Source organism: Chanos chanos, chromosome 8 (assembly GCF_902362185.1).
Source record: "Chanos chanos chromosome 8, fChaCha1.1, whole genome shotgun sequence".
NCBI classification, from domain to species: Eukaryota; Metazoa; Chordata; class Actinopteri; order Gonorynchiformes; family Chanidae; genus Chanos; species Chanos chanos.
The window spans coordinates 36,749,378-36,775,801 of NC_044502.1; the positions used below are offsets into that span (position 1 = coordinate 36,749,378).

Consider the following 26,424-nt stretch of genomic DNA (forward strand, 5'->3'; position numbering starts at 1 on the left):
CGAGCAACATGTCTAATGTTACAACACTTAACTGTAATTTGTTTTCAGTTTGGTGTAACTTTGCACAGTTATGTTTGAGCTTTGAGAAAAAAACAAAACCAAACAAACAAACAAACAAATCAATACATGAATCTCTTAATAAACAAATCATTAGTTCAGTCACTCACCGTAAAACATATACATAAATGTACATAAATGTACATAAATTCATATCTCATATACATATATACTGTATATGTTTATGAGATATGAATTCTAAATAATCGCCACGGTCTGCACATACTGCCACAAGGCAAAAAGTCATATTAATAGTAATGTCTAATGAAATTCCTTATTTTTATTGCATGCTGGATTCATTCCCTTTTTAAATGTCATTTCTACCTCATATGCATGTAGTATTTTCTGCAAACCAGGGAAACTTTTACAGAGGGGAAATGAGATGCGAGGAAATTGACAATAGGAGTCAAATGAGGCGGTTGGTGCCATTTACAGTTTCAAGCTGTACCATTTGTTTTGCTTTAATACAAAAATAAGGCTTTAAAATTATTCATAATACTCACATTTTAGGGTAATATGAAACATATAGTTTGCAATCACAGTTAATTCATTGTAGGAACAGGCTTTCTCCACATGGGCCGCATATGAAAGTATCACTTTAGAATATCGAATCAAATGTTGTTATCTTAATTGGTTATTAAGTACCAAGTTGCTACACAATACACGACGGTGTGACATGAATATGATATAATATGTACTGCTGGACTGCTTTTTTTTTTGTTTGTTTTTTCTGCATTCATTCTAGTGCACTGCATCTTGAAATGTGTCCACACATTGGTATATATCCATCAGTTCACTGCCCAGTCGCCCCAATGGTGAGTAATGCTTTCAGCAAACAATGAGACACTGGAACCATTTGGGATTTGGATGGTTTACAGCGGCTATAGATGGGAAACATCTGAGTATGACCAGAATTAAATCCTCTTACTGCAAGAGAGTAAATGAATACATGAAGAAAAAGACACGTACCCCTGCTTTCATCTCTGCCTGACTTTGACGTCTACCACTGTGATTTAACATACACCAAAATGTATTACTTTTGCAATTAAACGTGCTGCCATGAACAATCAGAGACGAGTTTTGTGCACTGACAGGCTTTTGGTAATGTGAAGGAGGTAGGCCAAGCAATTAATCTTGATCTGACTTAAATGGCTATTGGTAAAGAGACTCTTTTCTGTGACACTGTCATTTTGTTCTTGGCTTCTGACAATGTATTTGACCTGTCATGCAGTAATTTCATGTCGATGTAAAACAGACCGGTCAACTGTGGACAAAAAATCACTGAAGTGCTTTATAAAAAAAAAAAAACTTAGTCTACAGCACAGATACAGTTACTAACAATTTCCTCACCAAAAAAATAGGTGCATTCTAGGAATCTGAAAAAGTACACAAAAAATGTTAATGACAGCATGACTTTGATTTGCATTTCCATTTAGTCAGAGGTGTCGCTCATTAAATAAAGGTCATGCCTCCTAGAAAAAAAATCTCCAAATCTGGAGAATTATCTGCGTCTCTGTTGAGCTAAAATTTAGTCACATTGAGTATTTGTGTGTAATCCTGTAAAACAGCGCTGTTTGGCACTGTGAAAGCAACCATATGGTAACACTTTTCAGATATGTAAATGAATATCTGTGTGTGTGTGTGTGTGTGTGTGTGTGAGAGAGAGAGAGAGAGAGAGAGAGAGAGAGAGAGGGAGGGAGAGCAAGCGAGCGAGAGAGAGAGAGAGAGAGAGAGAGAGAGAGAGAGAGAGAGAGAGAGAGAGAGAAGACGAGAGAGAAAAGAAGAGAGAATGTGCATGTGCACATATGTATTACATCATGCACATCTTCATATTAATCTGACTGTTTACATTATAGTTTGAATGAAGATATCACCCAGTGTTTTTGTGTCTTGCCCACGCTGTAGCTATATGCCAATCAAAACACTTGAAAACAGAGACTGGACTGCTATACTGACAGTTACTAGGTGCTATCCACAACCACTCTCTAACTCTCCACAACTGGACACTCATACCCTACCATATATAAAAACTGACATTCACAACTGAAAAATTTCCTTCCATCAGTCACTTCAAGACATTCCTACCAGGGGATCTCGATCTTGAATATCTATGCTGCGGGTATGCATCTCATACATATGTAACTAACAAGGACCAAAAACTACAGTGAGCTCACAGCGAGACAACGGAATGAGGGAACACGTCGAACTGCATAATCCTGCTTTCGCCGATAAAAACAGTCAAGGCCGTTGCAGCTTGTCTTCTCTTTGAGATGGTTATATCAAGTAGCCTCAGTAGGCAGAGTTAATGAGGGTATGGACGGAGCATTAGCACAGTAGGAACGCGGAGCGAGATGGTGGGAGACCCTGCAGATCAGCAGGTCTCTCTGGGGCCACTGTGGGTGGGATATAGCGCTGGCACAGCTAATGGAAAACAGTGAGAGATCTGCTGGAGGAGGAGAGCATGACGCAGCCTCACTCTACGGCACACGGCTCTGACATTTGCCACTCACAAAGACACAAAGGTGTCCATCAAACTGCAAATGCTACAGAGGCAACAACAATATAAAAAGGTCCCAGCAGGGATTTGGTGGTCTAGAGGAGCAAAGAGGGAGAGAGAATGAGGGAGAGCGAGAGAGAAGTGGAGAGAGGCAGAAAGAGACAGACAGAGACAGACAGATAGATGGACAGATGGAGGGACAGAGAAAGAGAGAGAGAGAGAGAGAGAGAGAGAGAGAGAGAGAGAGAGAAAGAGGGAGAGAATGCAAGAGGGAGAGAGACAGAGAGAAATAGAGGGAGAGGGGGAGAGAAGGAGGGAGAGAGAAGGCAAAAGTAGGAAGAAAGAATGCTGAGGTAGAGAGAAAGAGGAAATGGGGAGAGAGGAGATGCTAAAAGTCCTGCAGGAGCAAAACGAGGAGACGTGGGGGGAGGCGGAAAGCTTTTGGACTTAGAGTCACTGAGGGCTGCTAACGGTGCACGGCATGAGGCGTGTCAGAGAGTGCTGTGCACAGCTGAGATGTGGAAGTGGCTGGAAGGCTGAAACTGGCACTCAGGGTCTGTGGGAAGAATGACCCATGGCGTGACATCGCTAGCCTTTGGTCTTCTAAAGTGGGCTACTCCATCTAATTGGCTTCCATCTCTACTGATGCCCCACCCCCTGTCATCTTCTTCATTCTCAGTCAAATACTAGCCAACTATAAAGGCAACACACTCCAACCTTGTCCACTGGTATTGCTCTACAGACTCTTTTTGATGCAACAAGCTAAAGCCAACTCATACTTACAACTTTAAACGTTGTATGCATGTATGTATGCATGTATGTATGCATGTATTTATGTATGTGTGCATGTGTCAAAATATGCATAAAGAGACAACACAAAGCCATATGTTTGTTCTCAGGCCAACTGGAGAACAGAATAGCGAGCCTGGTCCAAGATCACTGATGTATGCCCTTTGTAGTGAGGGCTAATTATGTGTAGTATGTGTGTTGCTCCAAACAGTGGTATTTCTTTTTTCTGTGGCTTTTTTGTTTGTTTGTTTGTTTTTCATTTGATGTTATAGGTAGGGCCAGAGGCTAACATGTTTTTTTTTTTTTTTTGTCACTCAGATATGGTGAGAAAGCCTCACAATGTTTTTCTCCTGACAGAAATGAGCAGCTCTGGACAGATACCATTTAATATTCTCATTGGATAGCAGGAAATCTTATCAAGCTGTTACATGTATGGACTTGAAAGCACAAACTATTTGAGTAGTTCTATCCTAACCCTCAGGGTCTAATCCATATAGTACACTTGTATTTGGCTATTCCCTCAGAATTCCAGTGTTTCAATTCAGCATCTTATATTAGGCCCTTTCTCTTTAACTCATAGTTTGTCATGTTCATTTGATTAAAGTATCTCCAAAATATATTTGTTGTGAAGTGCTTGCAAAGAAAACAGATAAGCGATAAATGACGAATAAAGTAACCTGTGGAGCAAAGACCAATGCTGCCATCCAGTGGTACAATGGCAAACTGCTCTTACTTTGCACTCCAAAATTATTGTGGACAGAACTCCAAACAGATGTGGTAAAACCTTCTTTCACTTTCTTAAAGATTTGTCGCTTTTTTCTGTGTTTTCCATTATCAACAGCCTCATATGTCTGTCACTTCAAACCAATAAACTTTGCTCTAAAATTTTGAATAGAACTGAATACGAATTGTGCATTCTTTAGGATAGAAATACAGACTAATGTAAATGTAACCTACCAAAAATTCAAAAGAGCATTAAAATGTGACAACTATGAAGAAAACTCCACAGTGGCTACACTACAGAATCACTCACAGGTGCTCTCCAAACGCAGCTTTGGTGTCCCGCACAAGGTATACAGTACCAAAACTGCCCCTGCCTAGTCTTTGCTGGATGCTGTATCTCTTTGCAATCAGGGAGTTCTGGTCAGGAGTCGTAGTGTTGAGAGAATCACGACACTTGGGGGCTCCCAGTTCTCGGAACTTTGGCATCTTCTAATCCGAATCATCCGAACCCGGGGAGAGAAACTGCACAAAGACAAAAAGGTATTTTGAAATATTGCTTATTCTACATATGCCTGATCTTTGAATTTTCAAATAGAATTCTGTTTTGATCACTATCACGATTCTGTCTTGAAAGAAGATAGTTGCTTGTTCAAATGCAACGTTTCCTTGTGCTCTGTTATGGTTTCAGTTTAAAACTAATAAAGACGGACTGCATCAGACATTTGCGCATGGATTCATTGGATTTAGCTTTTCTATGTCTAAAGGACGTCCAGTCACCTTACCTCGTGTCATTCTACAGCAAAGTAAGCTATAGAGGATGTTGCAATTATCTTACAATATTTTGTGGTTCTAAATCAGTTCGGCTGAACTTCCGTGTTTTGTCTTCGTTTCTATAGTAACAGCAACTGTAATATAGCTCTTTAGTCTGTAGATGACGCTAAGGCCTTTGCCATTTTTGTCTGTAAAGCATCTACACGATGTTTATCTTTAAAAGTCATTAAATTACAGTTTGTTGTTACAGAATCGTTGACCTCTCTCTGTGTGTGTGTGCGCGCGTGTGACGTGTCGAGAGTATAAAACTAATTTCTACTCTCTCCAATCGAAAGGTTCAGAGATAACATCGAAATAATAATTTTACAGACATACATTCAATGTTAAATACAAACTAGGGAATTTTGATTCGGGTTTATTGTCTTTCAGATATGGTGTTAAAGGTCCTCTAAACCAAAAACAGTAGTGCCGCGCTAAACAGTACGGTTCAATGATATGTGGACAAACATTTTTACGTCCCTGCATTAACAGAGATAATCTGATACAGACGTATGTAGACGCCTGTAAGTTTGTTATTTTTCCTATAGGCCTATAGCCTGCCTGTTTCTGGGCGGATTGCTCAGCAATGCAGCAATGCTTGTTGTCTTCATGCGCTTCGTAGAGTAAAGTAGAAAAGCAGTTAATATTAGAGGACGGCTTAATTTAGATCTAAACTGACGAATACACTGTGTGACTTCTTCTTTTCTTGTTCTTTGCCAATATTTAGCGACGTGTCAAATGACAGGATCAAAAGAGCAATCCCAGTGAGTCCACGAGAATTCCACAGGCAGAAAACACAGGGGAATGAGAAAAACTAAATAAAAAAACTTGGGGGAAATCACTATGAAACTTTATATTTTCTATATGTTAATGTACTCTACATGAAAAGACAAACAATAATAAATAATTAAATCTTGTTTGTTTGTTTGGTCGGTTGGTTGATGGATTGGTCAGGGTTAGGGTTAGGGTTAAGTAGGTTGGTTGACTGGTTAGGTGGTTGGTATCGATATTGTCTCCTGCTAGATAAAGCATGTGGTCAATGAAATTAAAGTCTGATTAAATTATTATCAGCAAAGCGCATTCATCAAATCTTTATCAGTAAAGACCATCCAGCAAGTTTTCAACAGTTATGTCATTAGCATTTTTTTTATTTTACTATTATGAGCATGGGGTAAATATTTGCGTGTTAGTTAATCAAAGAGATCCGTCAGCAAAATAGCAAAAACATCTCAGCCTACATTTATCATTTCTTTTTTCTTTTTTTTTTTGAACTGATTTTCAGGTTCAGAGTGACCACTTTTTTTCTCCTCCTCCTCTTCCTCCTCCTCCTCCTCCTCCTCCTTCTTCTTCTTCTTCTTCCTCTTCTTTATCAGAGAGCACATGTCTGTGAAGCGGGCAGTTTAAGAAACATTATGGTCAGGAAACGGACCCACAACGTTCCACTCCGAGTAATATTTCTCTTATCTGTATGTCACAACCACCTAAACAACAAATCTTTTGTTTTTTGTTCGTTCAAAAAAGTAAGAATAAAACTAGCGGAAAACACTGGACAAAAGTAAAGCATTGCATTTTAAAAGTCAAAGTTAAGCATTGAAAGACAGAAGCTTGTTTTTCCTTTGAAAAGCACTTTTTTTCCATCATAAAATGAACCAAGACCATTAATTGGAACATCTACACTATTTCACACCCTATCGTTTCGTGTGAAGCCTCAAGAGCTTACAGTGAAAGATGCAATCTGTTATCTGGCCACAGTGCTATAGATGACATTGGAGTCTTCCCCACTTAGCTGTTCCCTGTTTAAAGAAGAACACACCAACCATTGCTTTTCATATGATTAAATATTAAAATCTTTCAAATATCCACAAAACTCTGACATCCAATTTCAGTATCTTAGAACAGGGGTTTTCAATCTGTGGAACCTGCGGACAGAAAATGGAGGGGGGGGGGTGTAAGTTCAAAGCTAGACAAAGCTTGGGGGGGGGTAATGGGGTGTAAATGGTGACTAAGCGATGTGATGAAAAAAATATATTATGCTTAAACACAGCAACGATCACTACAACAACATATCTTTCATAGATATGCTGCATTAGTGCCACTGATATCAAACTATGTAAAACTTTTCAGACACTGTCTCTGACCTTTTTAGTGATCCCTCGGGTCTGAGGCTGAGTGTTGCGTATTGCACTTCCTCATCGGGAGACAAGGTTTCCTGTTGAGGCGTTTTGCTCTGGTTGTGACATGCAGAGTCTGTTCTGCTGTTGTTATGGCCATAAACCTTTTATGAATCAAAGCCAAAAAGAAATGCATAAACCCCAGACATCTCTGATTGTGAATTATACAAAATATCTGTACATTAATCAAATTAAGAGCTGTTGATTGAAAGGGAGTTAGCTATGCAGATTGCTCTGGTGCTCAGCTGGTCTTTCATATCTGCATTATTTTGTGAAGTAGAAGAAAATCATACAGAAAAAAATTGTATTCACCCAAAATTTTAGTATAGAATACCAATAAATGAGTTGGGGATAAGATAAAAGTTTAGGACGATTCATTTGAAAAGGACTGAAGTCAGACCTGAGCTCCTCCTTCAGTGACTCCATCTTCGCTGAGAGATTCTGCTTTTCTTCTGAAAAAAGAAGGAAGGATGGGATGAACCAAAGTTTAAAAAAAGAGCTTAGATCAAACACTGTGTTGTATATAAAGAAAGAGGAGATGCTACCTCTTAATAAGAAAGATGGCTGATACTGTCACAGCTATGAGGACCAAAGCAAGTCCTATCATGAGAAAACCCAGGTTGAAGTCGGGAGTATCTGTTAAAAAAAATCATTTCATTGCTTATGATTTATGCATCCCTCCCATGTGTGAAGTATGCTTTTCTATATATAGTAAATGAACCAATATTTCTGTTTCTTTGTGCAATATTATTAACCATCATAAAAATCATTGTAATGAATGCGAATAAAGAAAAATCTGTTTATTTTTATACCTTCAATGTAAAGGCTGAAAGCCTCAGAACTACTTGCTCCATAACTTTTCAAAGCACAGGAATAATTGCCAGAGTCTTTATGGGTCAAACTGCCAAAGTGTAAGATGGAACCAGATGCTGCAAGAGTCTTGTTTCCCTTTAACCAAATGAGTTCTGATGAACTGAGTGAACACTCAGAGTCACAGATCAAATTTAAGGAATCTCCCTCCTTTATTGTTCCATTTCCTCTGAGTCTGGTCATGGACACCCTTAAAACTTTAAAATATCAAAGGGATGTGTAAAATATTTTACTATAGAAAACAGAAGCATTCTCTAACCACACCAGTTGGATATGTGTGTCTGTTTTCAGAAAAAAGAAAGAATATGAAAAACATAGCTCTGATTTACAACTGATTTACTAATTACTTTAAAGTGGAATGTAGTGTAAGAGCTTACAAAATGTAATATTTCATATTTTACCTTTCACCATGATTTGCACTCCAGTGTAACCCGTCCATTTACCCGACACCACACTGGTTAGAAATCGGAACTGATACTGTCCAGAATGTCTGAAATTTATGTCCTGAATTTGCAACGTACAATTTGTTTTATCATCACCTTTGTAGGCAAAATGGTGGGAGTTTGTTTGGGACTCACTGTCATAAACAAAAGGTGGATGCACACACATTTTGTCCCTTCTGCACCACAACATGTCTGTTACTTGTGCAGTCTTTGGATATGTATACGAACAAGGGATCGTTACACTGGACCCCACTACTGCACAGATCTGTGTTTTTTCATAACGTACGGCCCACTCTCCACCGAAAGCACCTAGAAAACAACACAGTCACCATGAGACAGAGATGCGTGAGAAGAATCAAACCGTGATACAAACTTTCTCACATAACGGGTTCCACTTTTGAGGCTTCCGAATTTGTGGGCTACCTGAGGAAAGAAATAACTCTAACTCCCATTATGTTGTTTCTTTTTTCAATAATCCATTGATTTGTTGAGCAGAATATTACTGCATTTAAGACAGCATTAAATCCTGCAAGTAATTATGGTTCACTGGCAATCTGAATAACAATTTGTACTTTAGTCTATCATAATCAAAAGACTATGATGCTTCATAAAAAACTTCTTTTCTAGTAAATAGAAGACAGTAGAAATCACATGTTTAAGTTGCTATCTCATGTTAATAGATTAGAAATAAGAATTACTCAGAACAAAGGCCAGACAGGCAGATGACAAAAACTTGACAGAAATTAATCTTAACATGCTTTTTTTAAGTTAAGAAAATACTTTTATGATCTCCACGGTGTATACAGATCATCTGAAATATTTTTTAAAAAGACATATACGGGTAAAACTGTTAAATGTAAAAAACAAAGGAACAAATCAGTAAAATCTTCCTATTAGGATACATCAAGTGAATAACGCAACATTCACCACTCAGGAAATAGAATAACTCACTTGAATATGCAATAGTGTAACAGCTTGACCTAAATCAATGAACGATTCTGCTGGTTTTCTGGAAAACACTGACCTTACCATTCAAATCGTACTCTTACAAAAAAAAAAAAAGGCATAAAACTGGAATAACTATGAACAACACTACAAACAATTCTTACCAGAAGTGAAGAAAAACACTAATGTGCGATGCAGCAGTTTTTGTTTACTATTCATGACTCAAGTTTTCCTTTTATTTTGCAGTAACTGTATTAACTGAACTGTCCAGGCACTGATGTGATACATGCAGATAAAATGGCCAGGATACAAAGTTACAAAAAGAAGAAGTCCGTGTTAAATCAGCATAAGCAGCTGATGCACACTTTCATCATCTGTTGCCTTATATGGGTGTCTGTTGGAGTGGTTTGGCGTAATTTGTGTTTTCAATAGTTTTCTAGTTTTGATATTTCAGTCATTTTTCTTTCTTTCTTTATTTCATCAAATTATTCTCAGTTTTAACTTTGAAAGTTCTAAACGACCCATAATGAACTTTTCCCCCGTTCATTGCTGGCAATTAACACCACTGTTTTTTAAAAGCAATCACATGAATGTTGCCCATGTGTTTTTGAGCGACTATGGATAATTCTCTACGTAGAGGGTGTTTTATCTGTAAGGGTACTAAATTGTCTTTAAGGAAATTATGTTATTAATACATTGGTGCAAAATTGCCTATCAGTTATCAGATCGGCATCAACATAATTTGAAATTTGACACGGCCCAAACAGTACAGCAAAGAACCTCCCCAAATGCCGCTGTATATTACTAGTGATAAAAAAGTAGTCCCGTTGAGTTTTCCTCGTTTTAGCCACTAGAGGGTGCGTTTAGATTCGTGAAAATGGCGCTATTGCACTACATTTCCCAAAGATAAGAGCAAAGACCTTCCCTATGCCCCAGATGCTTTGCTATGCCCTAAACATTGGTTGCTTCCGGTTGGAGTGTAAATGAGGACATGACACAGTCGTTCAGAGAATCGGTCTATATTGAGGTGGAAAACAGTAATTTTTTTTTTTATACTGACACTCTTTGACCAAAGGTTTTACAAACACACTTTTCGCCTTTGCCAGCTCGGCAATTTAGCTGGCTGCAATGGAGGCAGTGCCGCGAATGCCAATGATATGGCTTGATTTGAAGGAAGCAGGAGAGTTCCAGTTCAGTCCGTCTGTAAAACAGGTGAGAAGGACAAGTTGGACAGCCAACAACGATTTCTCATAACGACAGCTCATTTGGTTGATCTAGGGAGTAACCCCGAGCTGCAATAAACCTGATCTGTTTAAATAAGTGTTAGACTTATTGTCATCTAGCTAATACAACCTAGCTAAGTAACGATCGACATTACTTAGATTGCCGATAATTTCGCGAGTTAGCTGCTAGCTAACACATCCAGCTAGGTTAGCCGGGTTAACTAGTAGGATTGTATTTAATATCTAGTCTCTCGTTTAGCTGAATTTGTGGACTGCGTTTTATAATAGAGTAACTGGCTGATGCCCAGTTATATTGAGTCAGGCAATAATGTTATCGCGAAACATTTTTGCCTCTTAGGTAAGTACGGATAAGGAAATTCAGGAATGTTGATTAAGCTAATGATTAGCCAGCAGCCAGCTAGCTGGTAAACGCCTATGTATTAGGGTAGACAGGGTTTGTTTACAGCTTCTTCAGAACTTCTTTGTCGATCACTGAGTTCTAGCGAGGTAAGGCCACATAGCTATGTAAAATGGTTTAAATGCTATTCTGTTGTCTCGTGTTGACGGGTTTCCGTTGGATTACAAGCACTCAGTGGTTTGAAACTGATGTTGGTCCTCCTGAATCAAGCCTGAGATGATGTCATTACAATGCTCAGTTTCGGCGACGGAAGATCGGGAATTTGTACTCTTGCTCCACTCTGTTATTGCTCAGTTATTTCCTTGACTGCCAGTGCTACACATCGAAGCTATTTTAAATGATCTAAATCTGACGTCCTAATTCTCACAGTACCTTGGCAGCTTGGTCTGAATAAGTGGAAAGCCCTTTGTCCCCCCCCCCCCCCCCTTATTTTACACTCTAGAACCTTCGCAGCCTTCTAATCCCACGGACGGTAATGTCTGCCTAGACTAACAAGATGAAGAGATGGCCTTACATAGTGGAACAAAAATTGACACATGGAAATGAGAGATATCTCGAAGATTGTTGTTTTTATATAAATGATCTAAATATAAAAGTATATGAGGTGCTTTTAGGGTGCGAAACATCTCAGGTAGATGCTGTCATAGACTTCACGTGACTATTAGTGATTAGTTACCTGTATCTGGTGTGTTTCTGTTCAGCGGATGTCCTCTTTTTCTTTTGACCACACTAGCTATGTCACATGTGAGACACATTTAGTCACTTTTTCCCATCTGAGAAAAGCTTTATGTTGATAACGGAGAATGATCTGAAGTGGAAAGCAGATATAATTAATGTTAGTTAAATTTAGTTAAGAGATTATTATTGTTTAACATTAATCTTCTTATTTATACATTATGTATATTTGACGTTAAAACCTGACATTTATGGCCATTAACATCGGCTTTATGAACTGACATGTTTAATTTTGTATTCATATTTTTTCCAATTGAAAAATGACATTTGTGTGCTCTCTCTTCTCTTTCCGAAGTTCATTCTGAAAAACTATGGAGAGGATCCAGATAACTACAATGAGCAGTTAAAGAAACTGGAGCAATTACGGCAGGTGAGCTAATGTTTAAGAGGAGGTCATAACTTATGGAGAGGAAGATTTAAGACATAGGCAGAGAGAGGAATACTGGGTGGGGCTTAAGTAAAAATAAAACCTGCAAAGCCAAAGATAAAGTTAATTGTTGTGTGACAAAACACTTGTTTTTTTGTTTTTGATGGTTGGCATGCCGAAACAGATTGAAGACATACGTGCAAATTGCCTTCTTCTACTTTGTTTAAACCCTTTACAGTAGTCCAGACATGCAAAGGACAACTGGGGTAATAGATACTTCAATCTTAAATTTTGAAACAGAAACGATGTAGCGAGAATTTTCTCAGGAAAGAGCAGCACTAGTGGTAGCATTGCAGTTTTTTATACGCTTGCACAGATTGCAAACAAACTGTTTTATAGGTGTACAGAATCAGAATAGGAAGCTTCACAGTATGAACAGGGTGGTCAGTGATTTGTCCGTTATTTCCTCTATGCGACCATTCTGTACGTTTTTACGCTGTAGAGTGCTGTGAATGTGACACGGGACTTTGAAGGCTGCAGTACGTTACGGAAATACTTTGGTCAGCTGCACTACCTCCAGAGTCGCGTGCCCCTTGGGGCTGGCCAAGAAGCTGCTGTGCCTGTCTCCTGGTGAGGACCACAAGCTTACCATGCTCACACGTAACATTTTATATGAACTTAATGCATACTTTCACAAAGGATTGCATGTGTGACCAGCATTGACCTATAAACCACGCCCACTTCTGTTTTTCTGGGCAGGACAGAGATTTTCTCTGGAAAGACAGTTACTCATGATGACATTAACTATGAGCAAGCCTGCATCCTCTACAATCTGGGTGAGTTGGCCCATCTCGGTCAGAGTCCTCCCCCACGTTGTTTTCGAAAGCAAAAAGGGTAGGGTTCTTTTGCTTGTGGTGCATGTGTGGTCAGGGTTTGGTGTATTTGAATATTTTCAAGAAGTTTACATGGGTTGGTTAGGGCAGGCTGTAATGAGATACGAGTGTTTGTACTATCATTCATCAGGCACAGAGAAAAGAGGACAAGAGTCAGTGTCAGGCTCCCCTCTCCATACTCCCCTGTGTGATCTTCTGTTGCAAACCCCAGTTGCTTGTAGCATGGCTTGTTTTTTGTGTTAACCACACACAAGATAGGATGGTCAGCCTTGTTCTGGCTGTGCTTAGCGTAGAGGAGACAGGAGCACAGAAGCTTCATTGTAAGACTGGATTTGCATAGTCACTGAGATAGCTGCAGTCCCTGTTACAGAGTATTGTGTCGGACCAGGCGAGACACTGGTTTCCTGGTTTTCAAGTCATTTTCTTCATTCCACAGGAGCGCTCCATTCAATGTTGGGAGCCATGGACAACAGGGTGTCTGAAGAGGTGAGAAAGAATGAAAACTTGCTCTTCCCCTGCCCTTTTGCTGAATGCTACAGCATTGGTTTATTTATTATAGCTATCAGTGCTTTTCACTACTAGCCTAAATCATTGCTTTCTGACACATATACACTGTTTCTTTCTCTCTCTCTCTCTGTCTCTCTCTCTCTTTCTCTCTTTCTGTTCTACTCTAGGGTATGAAGGTGTCTTGCACACATTTTCAGTGCTCAGCTGGAGCCTTCTCCTACTTGAGGGATCACTTCAGTCACAACTTCAGTGTGGACATGAGCCATCAGATCCTCAATCTTAACATCAATCTTATGCTGGTACGCATTTTTACAACTAGTCTCTCTCTCTCTCTCTCTCTCTCTCTCTCTCTCTCTCCCCACCTCTCTCTTGCTCACACATGTGTACAAACACAGACAAAAATACACAGATTCATGTTGCTTTATGTTACTTTTGGAAGTGTTACTTTGTGCCGTGGTGTGGTTCTGATAATTTCTCCATCTTTACAGGGCCAGGCTCAAGAGTGCCTCTTGGAAAAATCCATGTTGGACAACAGGAAAAGCTTCCTTGTTGCTCGTATTAGCGCTCAGGTAATCACAAAACACTTGTTCCACTTCCATGAAAAATCACTCAGGCTTGTGTTAACAAAGTGTATCTCTGTTCTGAGAAGAAATCTGAATTAAGTTGTTTCTCAACTGTGTTATCCTGTACTGAAATGCCTCAGTCATATAACCCTTCAATATTGGCTACTCAGGTAGTGGACTATTATAAGGAGGCTTGCCGTGCCTTGGAGAACTCAGACACAGCCTCTATGCTCGGAAAGATCCAGAAAGACTGGAAGAAGCTGGTGCAAATGAAGATCTACTATTTTGCTGCTATTGCTCATGTGAGTGGCTTATTACGTGGGAGGTGCTGAAATGCAGGTGGTTAGAGTTGTCTGCCTAGATGTGCTGATTTACATTGGTCTTTTCATTTTGACCTGCATCCTCTTTGCAGCTGCATATGGGGAAACAAGCAGAAGAACAGCAGAAATATGGAGAGAGGGTAAGACACCATCTCTTTTACTGCCCCCCAGCACTTTCATCGTTTCACTCTCTTACTATATTGTTGTTTACGTGGTCTGGACGTGTTGCGGCTCTTACCCAAACCACAGTATTGCCCTGTCTTTCTAACCATGTGTTTGTCTTCCTATTTAACAGCTGGCTTACTTGCAGAGCTCCCTAGACAAACTCAATGAGGCCATAAAGTTGGCCAAGGTATCAGTTTGTCTAATTCACTAATTTATATTTTGCATTTCATATTTTATGTGTATAGAAGATTCATTTTATGTTTATTTGAACGATAATCAAACTGCACACACTGTCTTTACCAGCTCTCATTGTCGCTACTCCTTTCCAGTTCCTTTTGTTCAAGAGCTCTCTGTTTGTCATTCACTGCAGGGCCAGCCAGACAGTGTGCAAGAAGCCTTGAGGTTCACTTTGGATGTAATAGGGGGAAAGTAAGCCATCATAGCTCAAATATTTTCATTTTGGTCTGACACAGTGTCACGCTGTATTGAATCACTGCTCCTCTGGATGGAAAAAAAAAAGTCAATATGTCATTTTCCTTTTTTCAGATTTAACTCTGCCAAGAAAGACAATGACTTTATTTACCATGAATCTGTTCCTTCTCTGGATACCCTGCCTTCAGTTAAAGGTACTGCAGTCACCATAATGTGATTAATCTCCTTTAAGGTACATTCAGGGCAGATTAAGGTACTTAGAAACAGATCTATATCTAAATGAAACGCATGCAGAATAAACCGTTTTCATGGCCCCAGGTGCTCCGCTGGTAAAGGCACTGCCAGTGAATCCAACTGACCCAAGTGTGACAGGCCCAGACATCTTCTCCAAGCTTGTTCCCATGGCTGCCCATGAGGCGTCTTCACTTTACAGGCGAGGCTACTGTCTCTGATTATCTCTCTCAGTACTGCTTTCACTGATTTGATGTTTTCATGTACAGTGGTCCTGTTTGCTTCTAAGACAAATAGAAATATTTTGATCACTGTTCTTTTATGTCTGCAGTGAAGAAAAAGCTAAGCTGCTACGAGATGTCATGGCTAAAATTGACAGCAAGAATGAGACATTAGAGTGAGTACAAGCAGTTGAGATTTGTATGTCACAGTCAATAAGCTATTGCTGACTTGGTGAGATGTTAAATTTTCTTTCTCCTCCAGGCAGTTCATGGACTCTCTGAGCCTGGACCCTGAGACTGTGGATAATATGGATATGTATAATAACATTCCCACTGTGCTGATGGAGAAATGTGCTGCTCTGAGTGTCAGACCTGACACAGTTAAGAGCCTCATTCAATCAATGCAGGGTTAGTGGTTCTCCCTTCCTTCTCAGTGAGAAAAGACATGCCTACAATACTCCTTCTTTGGCTTATGTGCCATTCTTCTATGTTTTCAGCCTTGTCTGGTGTGTTCACGGATGTGGAGGCATCTCTAAAGGAGATTCGGGACGTGCTGGATGAGGATGAGGCAGGAGAGCGAAGCCTAGAGGAGGGGGTGGGGAAACAATATGTGCCAGCCCGACCTCCCACCCTGGCTGAGCTGAGGAGAGATCTAGAGAAGTACCTTGAGGCCCATGAGAAAGCAAGCTTCACGAACACAGAACTCCACAGGGCCATGAACTTGCACATCAGCAACCTGAAACTGCTTGGAGGACCACTCGACAGCCTGAGAGAGGCACTGCCCAAGCCTCAGCTCACTGAGGGTGTGTGTTTGTTGATGTAACTAAGCGGCAATTACCACAGTAAATTCTCTTGTTTTAAGTTTTGCATTACACATGCTGTGCTCGTGTTGTTTTGCAGATGAAGTGGCTGGTCTTCAGTGTATGAAGAGGATTCTGGGTAAAGTGCAGGAAATGCGGGACCAGCGGAGCTCTCTTGAGAAACAGCTGAGGGACCTCATCCAGCAGGACGATATCACAGCTGCTCTGGTCACAACAGAGCGAGCTGACATGAAGGTACTGGGCATATGCCTTCCATCAGTCAAATTGAATTTTAAGTAATAAAGATTGAAGATTCAAGAACTTATTGTCATTGTGCAAGCACAACGAAATTGCAGACCGGTGCATTTATATTAAGACTTACACGTATTTACAAAAAAAGGTAAGAAATATGAAAAATATAAATATAAAATATCAACAATAAAATAAGAAATATAAATATCACTGTTAAAAAAAGTACAGAAGCAATAAGTACGAAATATAAACAATGTAAAGTATAAAATACAATTGACAGTAAATACAACTATCAATGATGCAAAAACGCCAGCAGCAAAGGTGCAGTAAAGGTGTGGTGTGACTTGGAGTGATGGTGTATTGGGATGCTGAATGACATGTATGGTTGATGTGGAATACTGCACATAATCAGTGGTTGAAATGACATTTAAGTGAATATTGCATGTATTCCAGTGACAATAGTACATGAAATTACATGAGTGAAATGACATGAATGACAAAGTAAATATTGCCCGTATGACATGAAGTGACATATGAGTAAATATTGCACTTATGACATGACATGTAAATAAAAAAGTATTGCATGTACTCCAATGATAGCAATACATCAGTCTTGTCAGACTGAGAAGATATCTTGAGTTCAATAGTGCCACAGTATTTGGGAAGAAGCTGTTTTTTAGTCTATTTGTGCCTGTGTGGATTGTTCTTAAGCGCCTGCCTGATGGGAGGAGCTTAAACAGATGGTGTCCAGAGTGTGTAATGTCTTTTACGATGTTCTTAGCCCTCCTCACGTAGCGAATGCCATGAAGATGTTCTAGTGATGGCAGCTCTATGCCAACAATGTCCTGTGCTGTTTTCACAACACTCTGGAGGGCTTTTTTATCAGCTTTGGTGCAGCTGCTGTACCAGGCTGTCATGCAGTTTGTTAGGATGCGCTCTGGGGTGCATCTGTAAAAGTTGACAAGCAGCTTTTGGGGGAGGTTGGCTCTCCTTAGCCTCCTTAGAAAATAAAGCCATTGTTGTGCCTTACCCACCACTGCCAGACCAGAGATGAGTGTCTGTAGTCTTTTCCTCTAGCAAATTGTCTTTTTTTCCCTTTGTCAGAGGCTATTTGAGGAGCAGCTGAAGAAGTATGAACAAGTTAAGGTGTATATTGATCAAAACCTTGCGGCCCAGGAGAACATTTTGAAGGCACTGACCGAGGCTAATGTGCAGTATGCCACTGTGCGCAAGACTCTTGCAGAAACGGAGCAAAAGTAAGTTGTTTGGACATGTTTGCAAGGCAGTTGTTTCCTTTACCATGGTTTTGGGATTTACATGCAGCTTCTCACATGTGAGTGTTATCTCTGTGCTCTGCAGGTGGAATAGCACAGTGCAGATGCTGGTTGCATCATATGAGGCCTATGAAGACCTGATGAAGAAATCTCAGGAAGGAAAAGAGTTTTACCAGGACCTGGAGGGCAAGGCGTCTCGTCTCTTAGAAAGAGCCAAGACTGTCTGTAAATCCAGGGAAGAGGAGAGAAAAGCCATACTGGAAAAGTAAGAGGGAATGTGTAGTTACATTAACCTTATTTTAACCATGCTAGACACTGAAATTATAACTATGCTCAAATTTTCTTGAAACCTTCCTGTTTGATTTCTTTGTTGCTTATTAGAATGTCCCCTGTTTCCCTTTTTGTTGTTCTGTTAGGGAGCTCCAAAAAAAGGCTCCTCCCAGGCCGACAGCCCCAAAACCCCCTCAAAAGAAGCCATCAGATGTGGATCCCTCTGATTTTGAAGACCCTGAGCTTGCCCAGCTGAGTGCTGCTATCCTGGCCTTGGGAGGAGAACTGCCAGAGGAGCTCCGCAGTCTGCCTCCTGACTTCAGCCTCCCCTCCAGAGGTCGTCCTCTGGCCCCAGAAACCTTCCTCCCAGGAGTGAACACCAGCTCCTCTATGCGCTGGCCAGGAGCATCATCCTCACCATACGCAGCACCTCAGTTTCCTCCAAACCTACCCCCTCCTGAACTCTTGGCACGAATTCCCCGTTTCCCAACCCCTCTTCCCACACAAAGCCCCCTTAATGTACCCCCAGCTCCTCTACCACAGCAGCCACAGCTTCCACAGGCATCCCAGCAACCATCTGTGTCTGGGTACGGCCCTCCATCCTCTATCCAGTCCCATCCAGGGCCAACTGGGATTCTAGGAGTACCTGGGGCACCTCCAGCACCTGCTCCCATTCGACCCTCCACCACCACTGTGGATAGCGTGCAGACACCCATCCCTAGCTACACTCCAGCTCCAGGACAACCAGCCTTGCATACACCCACTCCACATCACACTATACCACCTGCAGCATCTGGAGTCTATACGGTGCCTCCACAAGTGGGTCCCTATCCCCAGTACGTACAAGCTCCTGGTGTGCCCATGAACCAGCCACCTCAGAGAGTGCAGGCACCTCAACCACAGAGCCAGATTCAACAGCAGTTCCCCCGGCCCCACAGTACTGGCCAACCACAGCCCCCTTATCCAGCAGTTCCTGCTCAGCAACAGATTCCAAGACCTCTCACTGGACCACAGTCTCATCCACAGACTCAACCACAGTATCAACACTACATGGCCCAGCCGAGACAGCCTGGGCCACCTAACTTCCAGCAACCTGCATTCCCAAGGCAGGTTCCTCCTCATATCCAGCCAGCTCTCCAGCCAAATCAGGGGTACCCCCCCTCACTAGTCCCTGACTCCCGTTCTGCACATCCTCAAGTAAATGCAGTGTCCCAGAATCAGGTTGTAGCCCACAGCCCACACCCACAAATGCCCCCTTCCACTCAGTCCATGCCTCCTGTGTCCATGCCACATTTAGCCCATGTAAAACCACAAATACCTCCTGTTTCCCAGCCTTACATGCCCCCTGTCAACCAGCAAATGCAGCCAGCTTCCTATCCACAAATGCCTCCATCTTCTCAGCACTTACCTCCTGTACCCCATGCACAGATGCCGCCAACTTCACAACAAATGACCCCACCTTCTCATCCACAAATTGGTCCTCCTTCCGCACAGATGTCTCCACCCTCTCGTCCACAAATGCCTCCAGCTTCCCAACCATTACCATACCCCTCTCATCCACAAATGCCCCCTGCCTCTCAGACCCTTCATCCTTCTGCTTTCCCTGCACATCAGCCCAGAGGTCCTCTTCCAGCTCAGCCTCAATTACCTCCAGGCTCTGTGCCCTCCCAGCTGTCTGTCCACCCTAATACCCTGCCACCACAGCATCACCCACACCCCCAAGCGCCTCTACAGACTCACATGCAGATGCCCCCACATATGACACAGCATCCTATCCGTATGCCACAGCAGCCTCTTTCCCCTCATTCTGCCTCTATGGGCTATCCAGGTGGTGCTCCCATAATGCCCCATCAGTCGGCCCAAATGACCCCCCAACAGCCCAAGCCAATCGCGCCTCAGCCGATGGCGCCTCAGCCGATGGCGCCTCAGCCGATGGCTCCTCAGCCGATGGCTCCTCAGCCGATGGCTCCCCAGCAACCCCCTTCTGGTTCCACATCCTATACTGCCCCACCTGGTGGGATCATTCCATCTGGACCTCTGCAGCACCCCTCTCCAGTGGGACCGTCTGGTCCCCAGTCTCTGCCTCAGGGCATGATCCCAACCTCAGCGGGAGCCCCAGTGGCCCCACAGCCAAATGTAATGCCCTCACCTGCCCCTTCACCTGCTCCTTCCCCAGGCCCCCCATCCTTGGGTCTGGTCCCACAGAGACCCTCTCCTGCTATCACTCCTGTTGTAGGAACTCCACACCCCCAGTCTCCATCAACTGTCCCATCTTCTACTGCTCCCTTGCCTACAATGGACTCTCTATTCCAACGTCAGAACTCTAGTACTGATGACCTGCTCTCCTCTAGTCCTGAGAGTCAGCATGGTGGCACAAAGGATACTGCTAATGTCTTATTACCTACCAAGGCTGATCCTCAGGATGGTGAACGCCGAAAGAAGGCAGAGGGTGTGCGTCTTATCCAGGGAGATCCCTACCAGGCACCCGAGAGGGTTTCCCGTCTCTATGCAGATCTGGAACGGTTCCGATTGATAGTTGAATCTTTGGAGCATCCAACAGGGGAGGGTAGTCAGTCTGAGTTAGATGCACGTTGGAAGGAGCTACAGGACCAACAGGAGAAGGACGCTCGGCAGCTTTCCATTGCCATAGCACGCTGCTACACCATGAAGAATCGGCACCAAGATGTCATGCCCTATGATTTCAATCGTGTGGTCCTACAGTCGGGCAAGGACGACTACATCAACGGCAGCTTCATTGAGGATCTGTCACCATACTGTCCCCGCCTCATTGCTACACAGGCTCCTCTCACTGGCACAGCCGCTGATTTCTGGCTTATGGTCTACGAGCAGAAGGTTTCACTGATTGTTATGCTAGTGTCTGATCAGGAGCTGGAAAAGGTAATGATATACTTATGATGATCTTTATAAATGTTTTTGATATCTAACCAATACAGTAAGGGGCTATTGCTCACTTCAGATCTGACTGTCATGTTTTTCTGTATGTAGCAAAAAGTGGTACGTTACTTCCCAACTGAACGAGGTCAGCAGCTCGCCCAGGGGCCAATCACCCTCACTCTGACCACTCAGAAGACCACCCCAACTCATGTGGAGCGCATGATTGGGCTGCAATACCGTGACCAGAGTCTCAGACGCACTGTCATCCACCTACAGTTCACCTCCTGGCCTGAGCTGTGAGACATCACGCAATGCCCACAATCTAAAATACAAGGCCAACTAAAAATTGTTCGTTTTTTTCTCAGTCCATCTTCACAACCTTACTGTCGCTCTCTTTCTCTCTTCGTGAACAGAGGTCTCCCTGAAAGTAAAAGCAGCCTTATTCACTTTATTCAGGAAGTTCATGGACATTATCTACATCAGCGCCCATTACATACACCTGTTGTGGTCCACTGCAGGTAGTGCAATTTAAAATGAGGATTTAAACGTTACATTAAAGATAATCCGTGATGATGTGGAAGACTCGTATATGATGTATTTAGCGTGAATGTTTCCATTCCCTTTCTATTTCTCTCAGCTCTGGTGTAGGACGTACAGGCGCCTTCTGCCTGCTGTATGCTGCCCTGCAAGAGCTGGAGGCTGGAAATGGTATACCTGAGCTGACCACACTAGTGAGGAAGATGAGGCAGCAAAGGAAGAACATGCTACAAGAAAAGGTTGGTGTATGATTGAGCAGAAAAGCAAGAGTTTAGATAAGGTAGAGTTGAATAGGAAATGATTTTACATGATAGAACTTAACGGAAGGTATCTGATGCAAACATCTTTGCTGTGTCCACAGCTCCACCTAAAGTTCTGCTATGAGGCTGTCTTGAAACATGCAGAACAGGTGCTACAGCGCCATGGCATCACCATTGCCCCCTGCAGCAAGACAACAAACAGCACAGCAGTCAAAGTGAGCTTCTTCACTCATTCTCTCATTTCCATTTGGACTTAAAAGTTTTTAGTCTCTGATCATTTGTGATCCCGTCTTTCTGCCTGTTTTTCCAGCCTTACTCTCGGCAGGAGTCCCAGGACATTGTTCTGGGAGGGGACATGCCTATAAGTTCCATCCAGGCCACCATAGCTAAGCTCAGCATACGTGCCCCGAGTGTTGAGTCAGAGCAAGATCCAAACCAGGACCAGATCCCCCCAGCCCCAGCTGTGCTGCAGCCCAGTGAAGAGTTGGAGCCTGCTGCCGTACAAACGCCTCCACATGAGCTCCCTCACACTGAGCCACTGCCAGCTTCTCTCAGTCCTCCTCTCTCCAACACTTCTTCACCTGACAAAACACACTCTCCATCGCCACCCAGTGGTCAAGGAAATGGATTTGATGTGCCAACACCTACGTCATCCGCCTCTGATCACCAACCTGGATCAGGTTCAGCTCCTCCCACCACCACCTCTCCTCGTTCATCGTCTCTGGATCTTTTGGCATCCCTGACTCCTGAGGCTTTCACGCTTGACAACACCTGCCGCGGGAAGCAGCGTATCAGCAAGCAGAGCTTCCTCCAGCCTCAGGAGGGTCAGGGCCTGCAAGGCCCACCTCAAAGTGATGACCCGCTCAGCAGCTTAGACCCTCTCTGGACTCTCAATAAGACATGACACTGCACATTAAATGAGCTCCTCTATGCTCCTACTGCTCTTGCTTCTATTCCATCGTGTGTCTCGCCAGGGAAATACCCTCTCTTCTTGGCTGCTCCAAAGCCCTTCCTTCTTGGCCCCTGATGGTGGCCCGTGCCTGAGGGACCACATCACTGTGCGTCTGTCTGTCCATTTACGGTTTTAGTCTGTTTACACTGCTCTTGTTCAGCACTGCCCCTTCCAATTCCAGCCTTTATTCTTTATCTTCAGTCTGGTCCTTTATTCAGAATGCATGCACTTCTATTCTGATGGTGTGTCTTACAACATTTACCCTTCCTGGCCAGGTATGTTCATTTCTGCTCAAAAATGCTTACGTTACTTGAAACAGAGAGGTGAGGAAAAAGAAAGGAAAAGAAAAAAAAAAGAAAACGTGCAGTTTGTCTCACCACAAAATGGTAGTAATTTAGAGGGGCACTTGATGCTCTGAGCTCCTACCTGGTCTTATTATATTTTGCTGCTTGCAGTGCAACTTGTCTGTTATGAAGATAAGTGTCTACACGTGTATTACAAGCTATCAAGACCTGCAGTTTTATGTATCTAGGGCCAAATCATAGAAGGTAATTAATTGAGGAGCTGAGCTGAAATACATTGTATTCACTTTGATATTGCTTTTACACTTGCGTTTCAGAATCTGCAGTTCTAAAATCGCAGAGCATTCTAACAGAGTTGATTCTTTCTTGCCTTTCTTTTAACATTGTAAATATATCTATCTTAATTAAAATCAACATCTTGAAGACCCATGTTCCTGATGTGTGCGTATGGGAAACAGACTGCAAATGATCTAAAAATTAAAAAAATTCTCTATGAAGAGCCCATTGTAAAAAGCAGAGAACAAGAACTCCACACTCAAACTGAAGACCCCTGCAGGCCTCCCATGAGGGGTGCCCTAGGCTACAAAGTAATTAATAATCTCTGGGTCTGTATTTTGTACATAAGGAGAGAGCACAAAATGTTAAAGGTATCAAAGCCTTTTTATTTGCAAATTAGTATAAAGTTGTATTCCTGTGTTAAAAATAGTACAGAGCATTAGATACATACATCCTCTACAGTTTTGCTTACACTGTGTATTAATGGGATGAAGGAGGAAAAGGCAGAGTAGGCCCAAATCTAACAATATTTACACCCAGTCTGTCTCTGCCTCCCTCCTCCAACATCTGCAGTGCAACCCCGTCCCCATCTCACTACACTGAAACGGCCTCCTCCTTGAGTTTCCTTCACTTCAGTTTGAAAATGTTAAAAATGTTTTAACAGATTAATATTGGTAAAAAATGACATTACCACCACTCTGCATGCTTCCAATGATGCCGTTACAGGTGTAAGATACTGAAGGAAAGGAGAAGAGGTAGGCCATTTACCGGTACTAAAGTGGGGCTCGTCAATAATCCCATCTAGATTATGCAGTGCAACTTGTATATATCTATTCAAATATGCAGCACAGTCATCTCTGATTAGTTCAAGGTGTCATCTGAGAGTGAAGAATGTATCAGTGTTAAATTGGCTGAGGGTACGAGGGGTTCCTCTACAACCTGCAAGTGCAAGAATTCACGGATTTAGAGGAAGCCAGACAATATGAAAAATAATCATGACAAATTGAACAGCACTTTAGTGTGGTCCAAGGTAAAAAAAAAAAAAAAAATCCCATTAACAGTACTTGCCTCCTAAGAGCAGTCTGGACAAGCCCATGAACAGACAATGTTCATGCTAAAAGAGACCCAACATTGTGTTTGGAAAGTCTGAGTTTCTGTGCTCAACATCCTGCATACTCAATGTGGTCCCCCATAATATCGTTAGAGATACACATTAAAATGCTTCCTGCATCTTACCAATTCATTCCTCATGAGATTATGGGTCATAACAGAACTGTTCCCTGATAAATCTGGTTCTTTTTTTTGAACAATCTCATCTTAAATTGCTCAGATGTGCATAATGCTGTGGTACATGAATTAAATTAATAAAAATGTTAAATGTCAAAAGGTGGCATTAGGATCAGTGTTGGAAAAAAAACACTGATTTTCATAAACTCAACCGGAAAGACAGCAGTTAAATTGGGGGCCTCCAACCCAAAAAAAAAAAACAAAAATTCAATTCACATTTTATAAACCAAAAACAACTATGGGTTGGACAACTAAAGCTAAGAAAACAACACAAATATATTTTGCCTAATAATCCATTTCTTCAACAGCTTCTCCATGAAATTCAAAAGCTTTTCTTGTCTACTATTTACATCCGTAAAGCAAAGCAAATAAGTTAATCATTTCCATTTGCCGTGTGCGTTTCTACTCATTACAGTGTGAGTAATGTATAATCCATCAAAACCAGTCCTCCGAATATCCCACTGCATCTCTAAAGGTGCTTGAACGATGCTGAGTACTAACTGATGGTGGTAATATAAGGAATACCAGTATCTGTCCATAGACAATTTTAGTGTTAAAATATTTGCATATGCCATATGCATATCATCTTTTACTCCTGTCATCTTGTGAAGCATACGTGTGTGTGTGTGTGTGTGTGTGTGTGTGTGGAAGAGATGTGTGTAATGTGTATCTCCAGGCCTGGCAGCAGTAGTACATTCTCCCAGTGTTGCTGTGCTCAGGAGGCTTTTGGCAGGTGGGTGTGGTTACTACTTCAGCATTACAAACCCCCATGACATCTAACAAATCCACAGTTGTCTGTAGAAAGACAGCCAAATAAACTGTTTGCGTGTGAGATCAGGACAGATCTGAGGGCAGTCGTTTAGAGACGCGATATGTAGAGCGTTGGTGTATACAGCATGGGGCCAGATGACTCCACATAAACAACAGAGACTGTTGGATCTGTGACTGAGGGAAAACATTGTATATTCATTTGAAATGGAAAAACTGGTGAAATGACAAATATGAACACCTTAAACCAGCCATGACTTTATATGAAATAATGCACTCTGTAGCCACTCTGAGTCCAGGCTAAGAAGAGACGGGGCTTAAATGATCAGTCTTCACTGTGGATCTGTGTGGGTCGCACATGCCTCTCTATTACGGTCTGTTTCAGCAGGCACGACCGGCCTACCGAAACTCAGGACAACACGGCAGTACTGCTACTGCGATGTGAAAAGCTGTAATCTGTTCTTACCAAGACTTTCTAAATATAAATAATAATAAAAAAAAAAATCCACAGACAGAAAAAGAAAGACTTAATTCTATATGATAGAAATGTATCCACCACAGTCCACAATCACATTCTAGTCTGTCCCAAAGAGCCTCCAGAGCACATCGACTGAACTGGGGAGGGTGTGGGTTGGAGCACTAAAGGAAAAATGGTCATTACATAGGGCTGTGTGTGCGTCCGAGTTACCCTGAAACCCCCCCCCCCCCCCCCCCCCCCCCCACCCGCTCTCTCTCCCTAACACCTCCCCCATGAACAATGAGCCACAATGAAAGAGATGTTACTTATTGGGAGTGAGTCTCTCACCTCTGTCGAATTTCCTTTCCAAGGAAGGAAAAACAAACAAAAATAACACTAAACAAACACACACACACACACAAATCTGACCTTATCATGTTGTTAATGTTTCCTTTAGTAAAAGCTTACTTTTTATATTAAAATTTATGACAACGTCTCCACGTGAAATTATCATTTAAGAGCCAAGTTTAGCATTTCCATACAAATTATGCTATTCAGAATTTCTCTCTAATAAATAAGATTCAAACATTATAAAATAGCCCGTCCCCGGGAGGCTCCAATGATTACAGCATTCTTCTCACACACACACTCTCATTCACACACTCAGACTCAAAACACATTTTAATATTATTGTCAGCAGTATTTTCTGTTTTG

At 42.1% G+C, this 26,424-nt stretch overlaps 2 protein-coding genes across 2 annotated transcripts in view; one reads left to right on the plus strand and one right to left on the minus strand.

The window, feature by feature from the left end:
• nek11 (NIMA-related kinase 11) overlaps window positions 1-4,552 on the minus strand; it is a 48,406-nt gene extending 43,854 nt beyond the window's left edge. Inside the window, exon 1 of the mRNA XM_030783161.1 lies at window positions 4,377-4,552. Within this exon, the coding sequence (XP_030639021.1) occupies window positions 4,377-4,552 (176 nt within the window). The remainder of the gene's footprint in view (window positions 1-4,376) is intronic.
• Window positions 4,553-10,433: 5,881 nt separating this feature from the next.
• Window positions 10,434-23,347, plus strand: ptpn23a (protein tyrosine phosphatase, non-receptor type 23, a). Its single transcript, XM_030781543.1, has 25 exons — window positions 10,434-10,517; window positions 11,977-12,051; window positions 12,551-12,678; window positions 12,808-12,884; window positions 13,378-13,427; window positions 13,616-13,747; window positions 13,937-14,017; window positions 14,182-14,313; window positions 14,627-14,683; window positions 14,867-14,925; window positions 15,043-15,122; window positions 15,247-15,361; window positions 15,491-15,556; window positions 15,643-15,788; window positions 15,878-16,183; window positions 16,281-16,435; window positions 17,537-17,688; window positions 17,792-17,971; window positions 18,123-19,833; window positions 19,891-20,874; window positions 20,983-21,167; window positions 21,285-21,389; window positions 21,509-21,647; window positions 21,770-21,883; window positions 21,979-23,347. Exons 1-25 carry the CDS (start codon window positions 10,434-10,436, stop codon window positions 22,570-22,572), a joined length of 5,907 nt encoding a protein of 1,968 aa, XP_030637403.1. The 3' UTR covers window positions 22,573-23,347.
• Window positions 23,348-26,424: the final 3,077 nt, after the last annotated feature.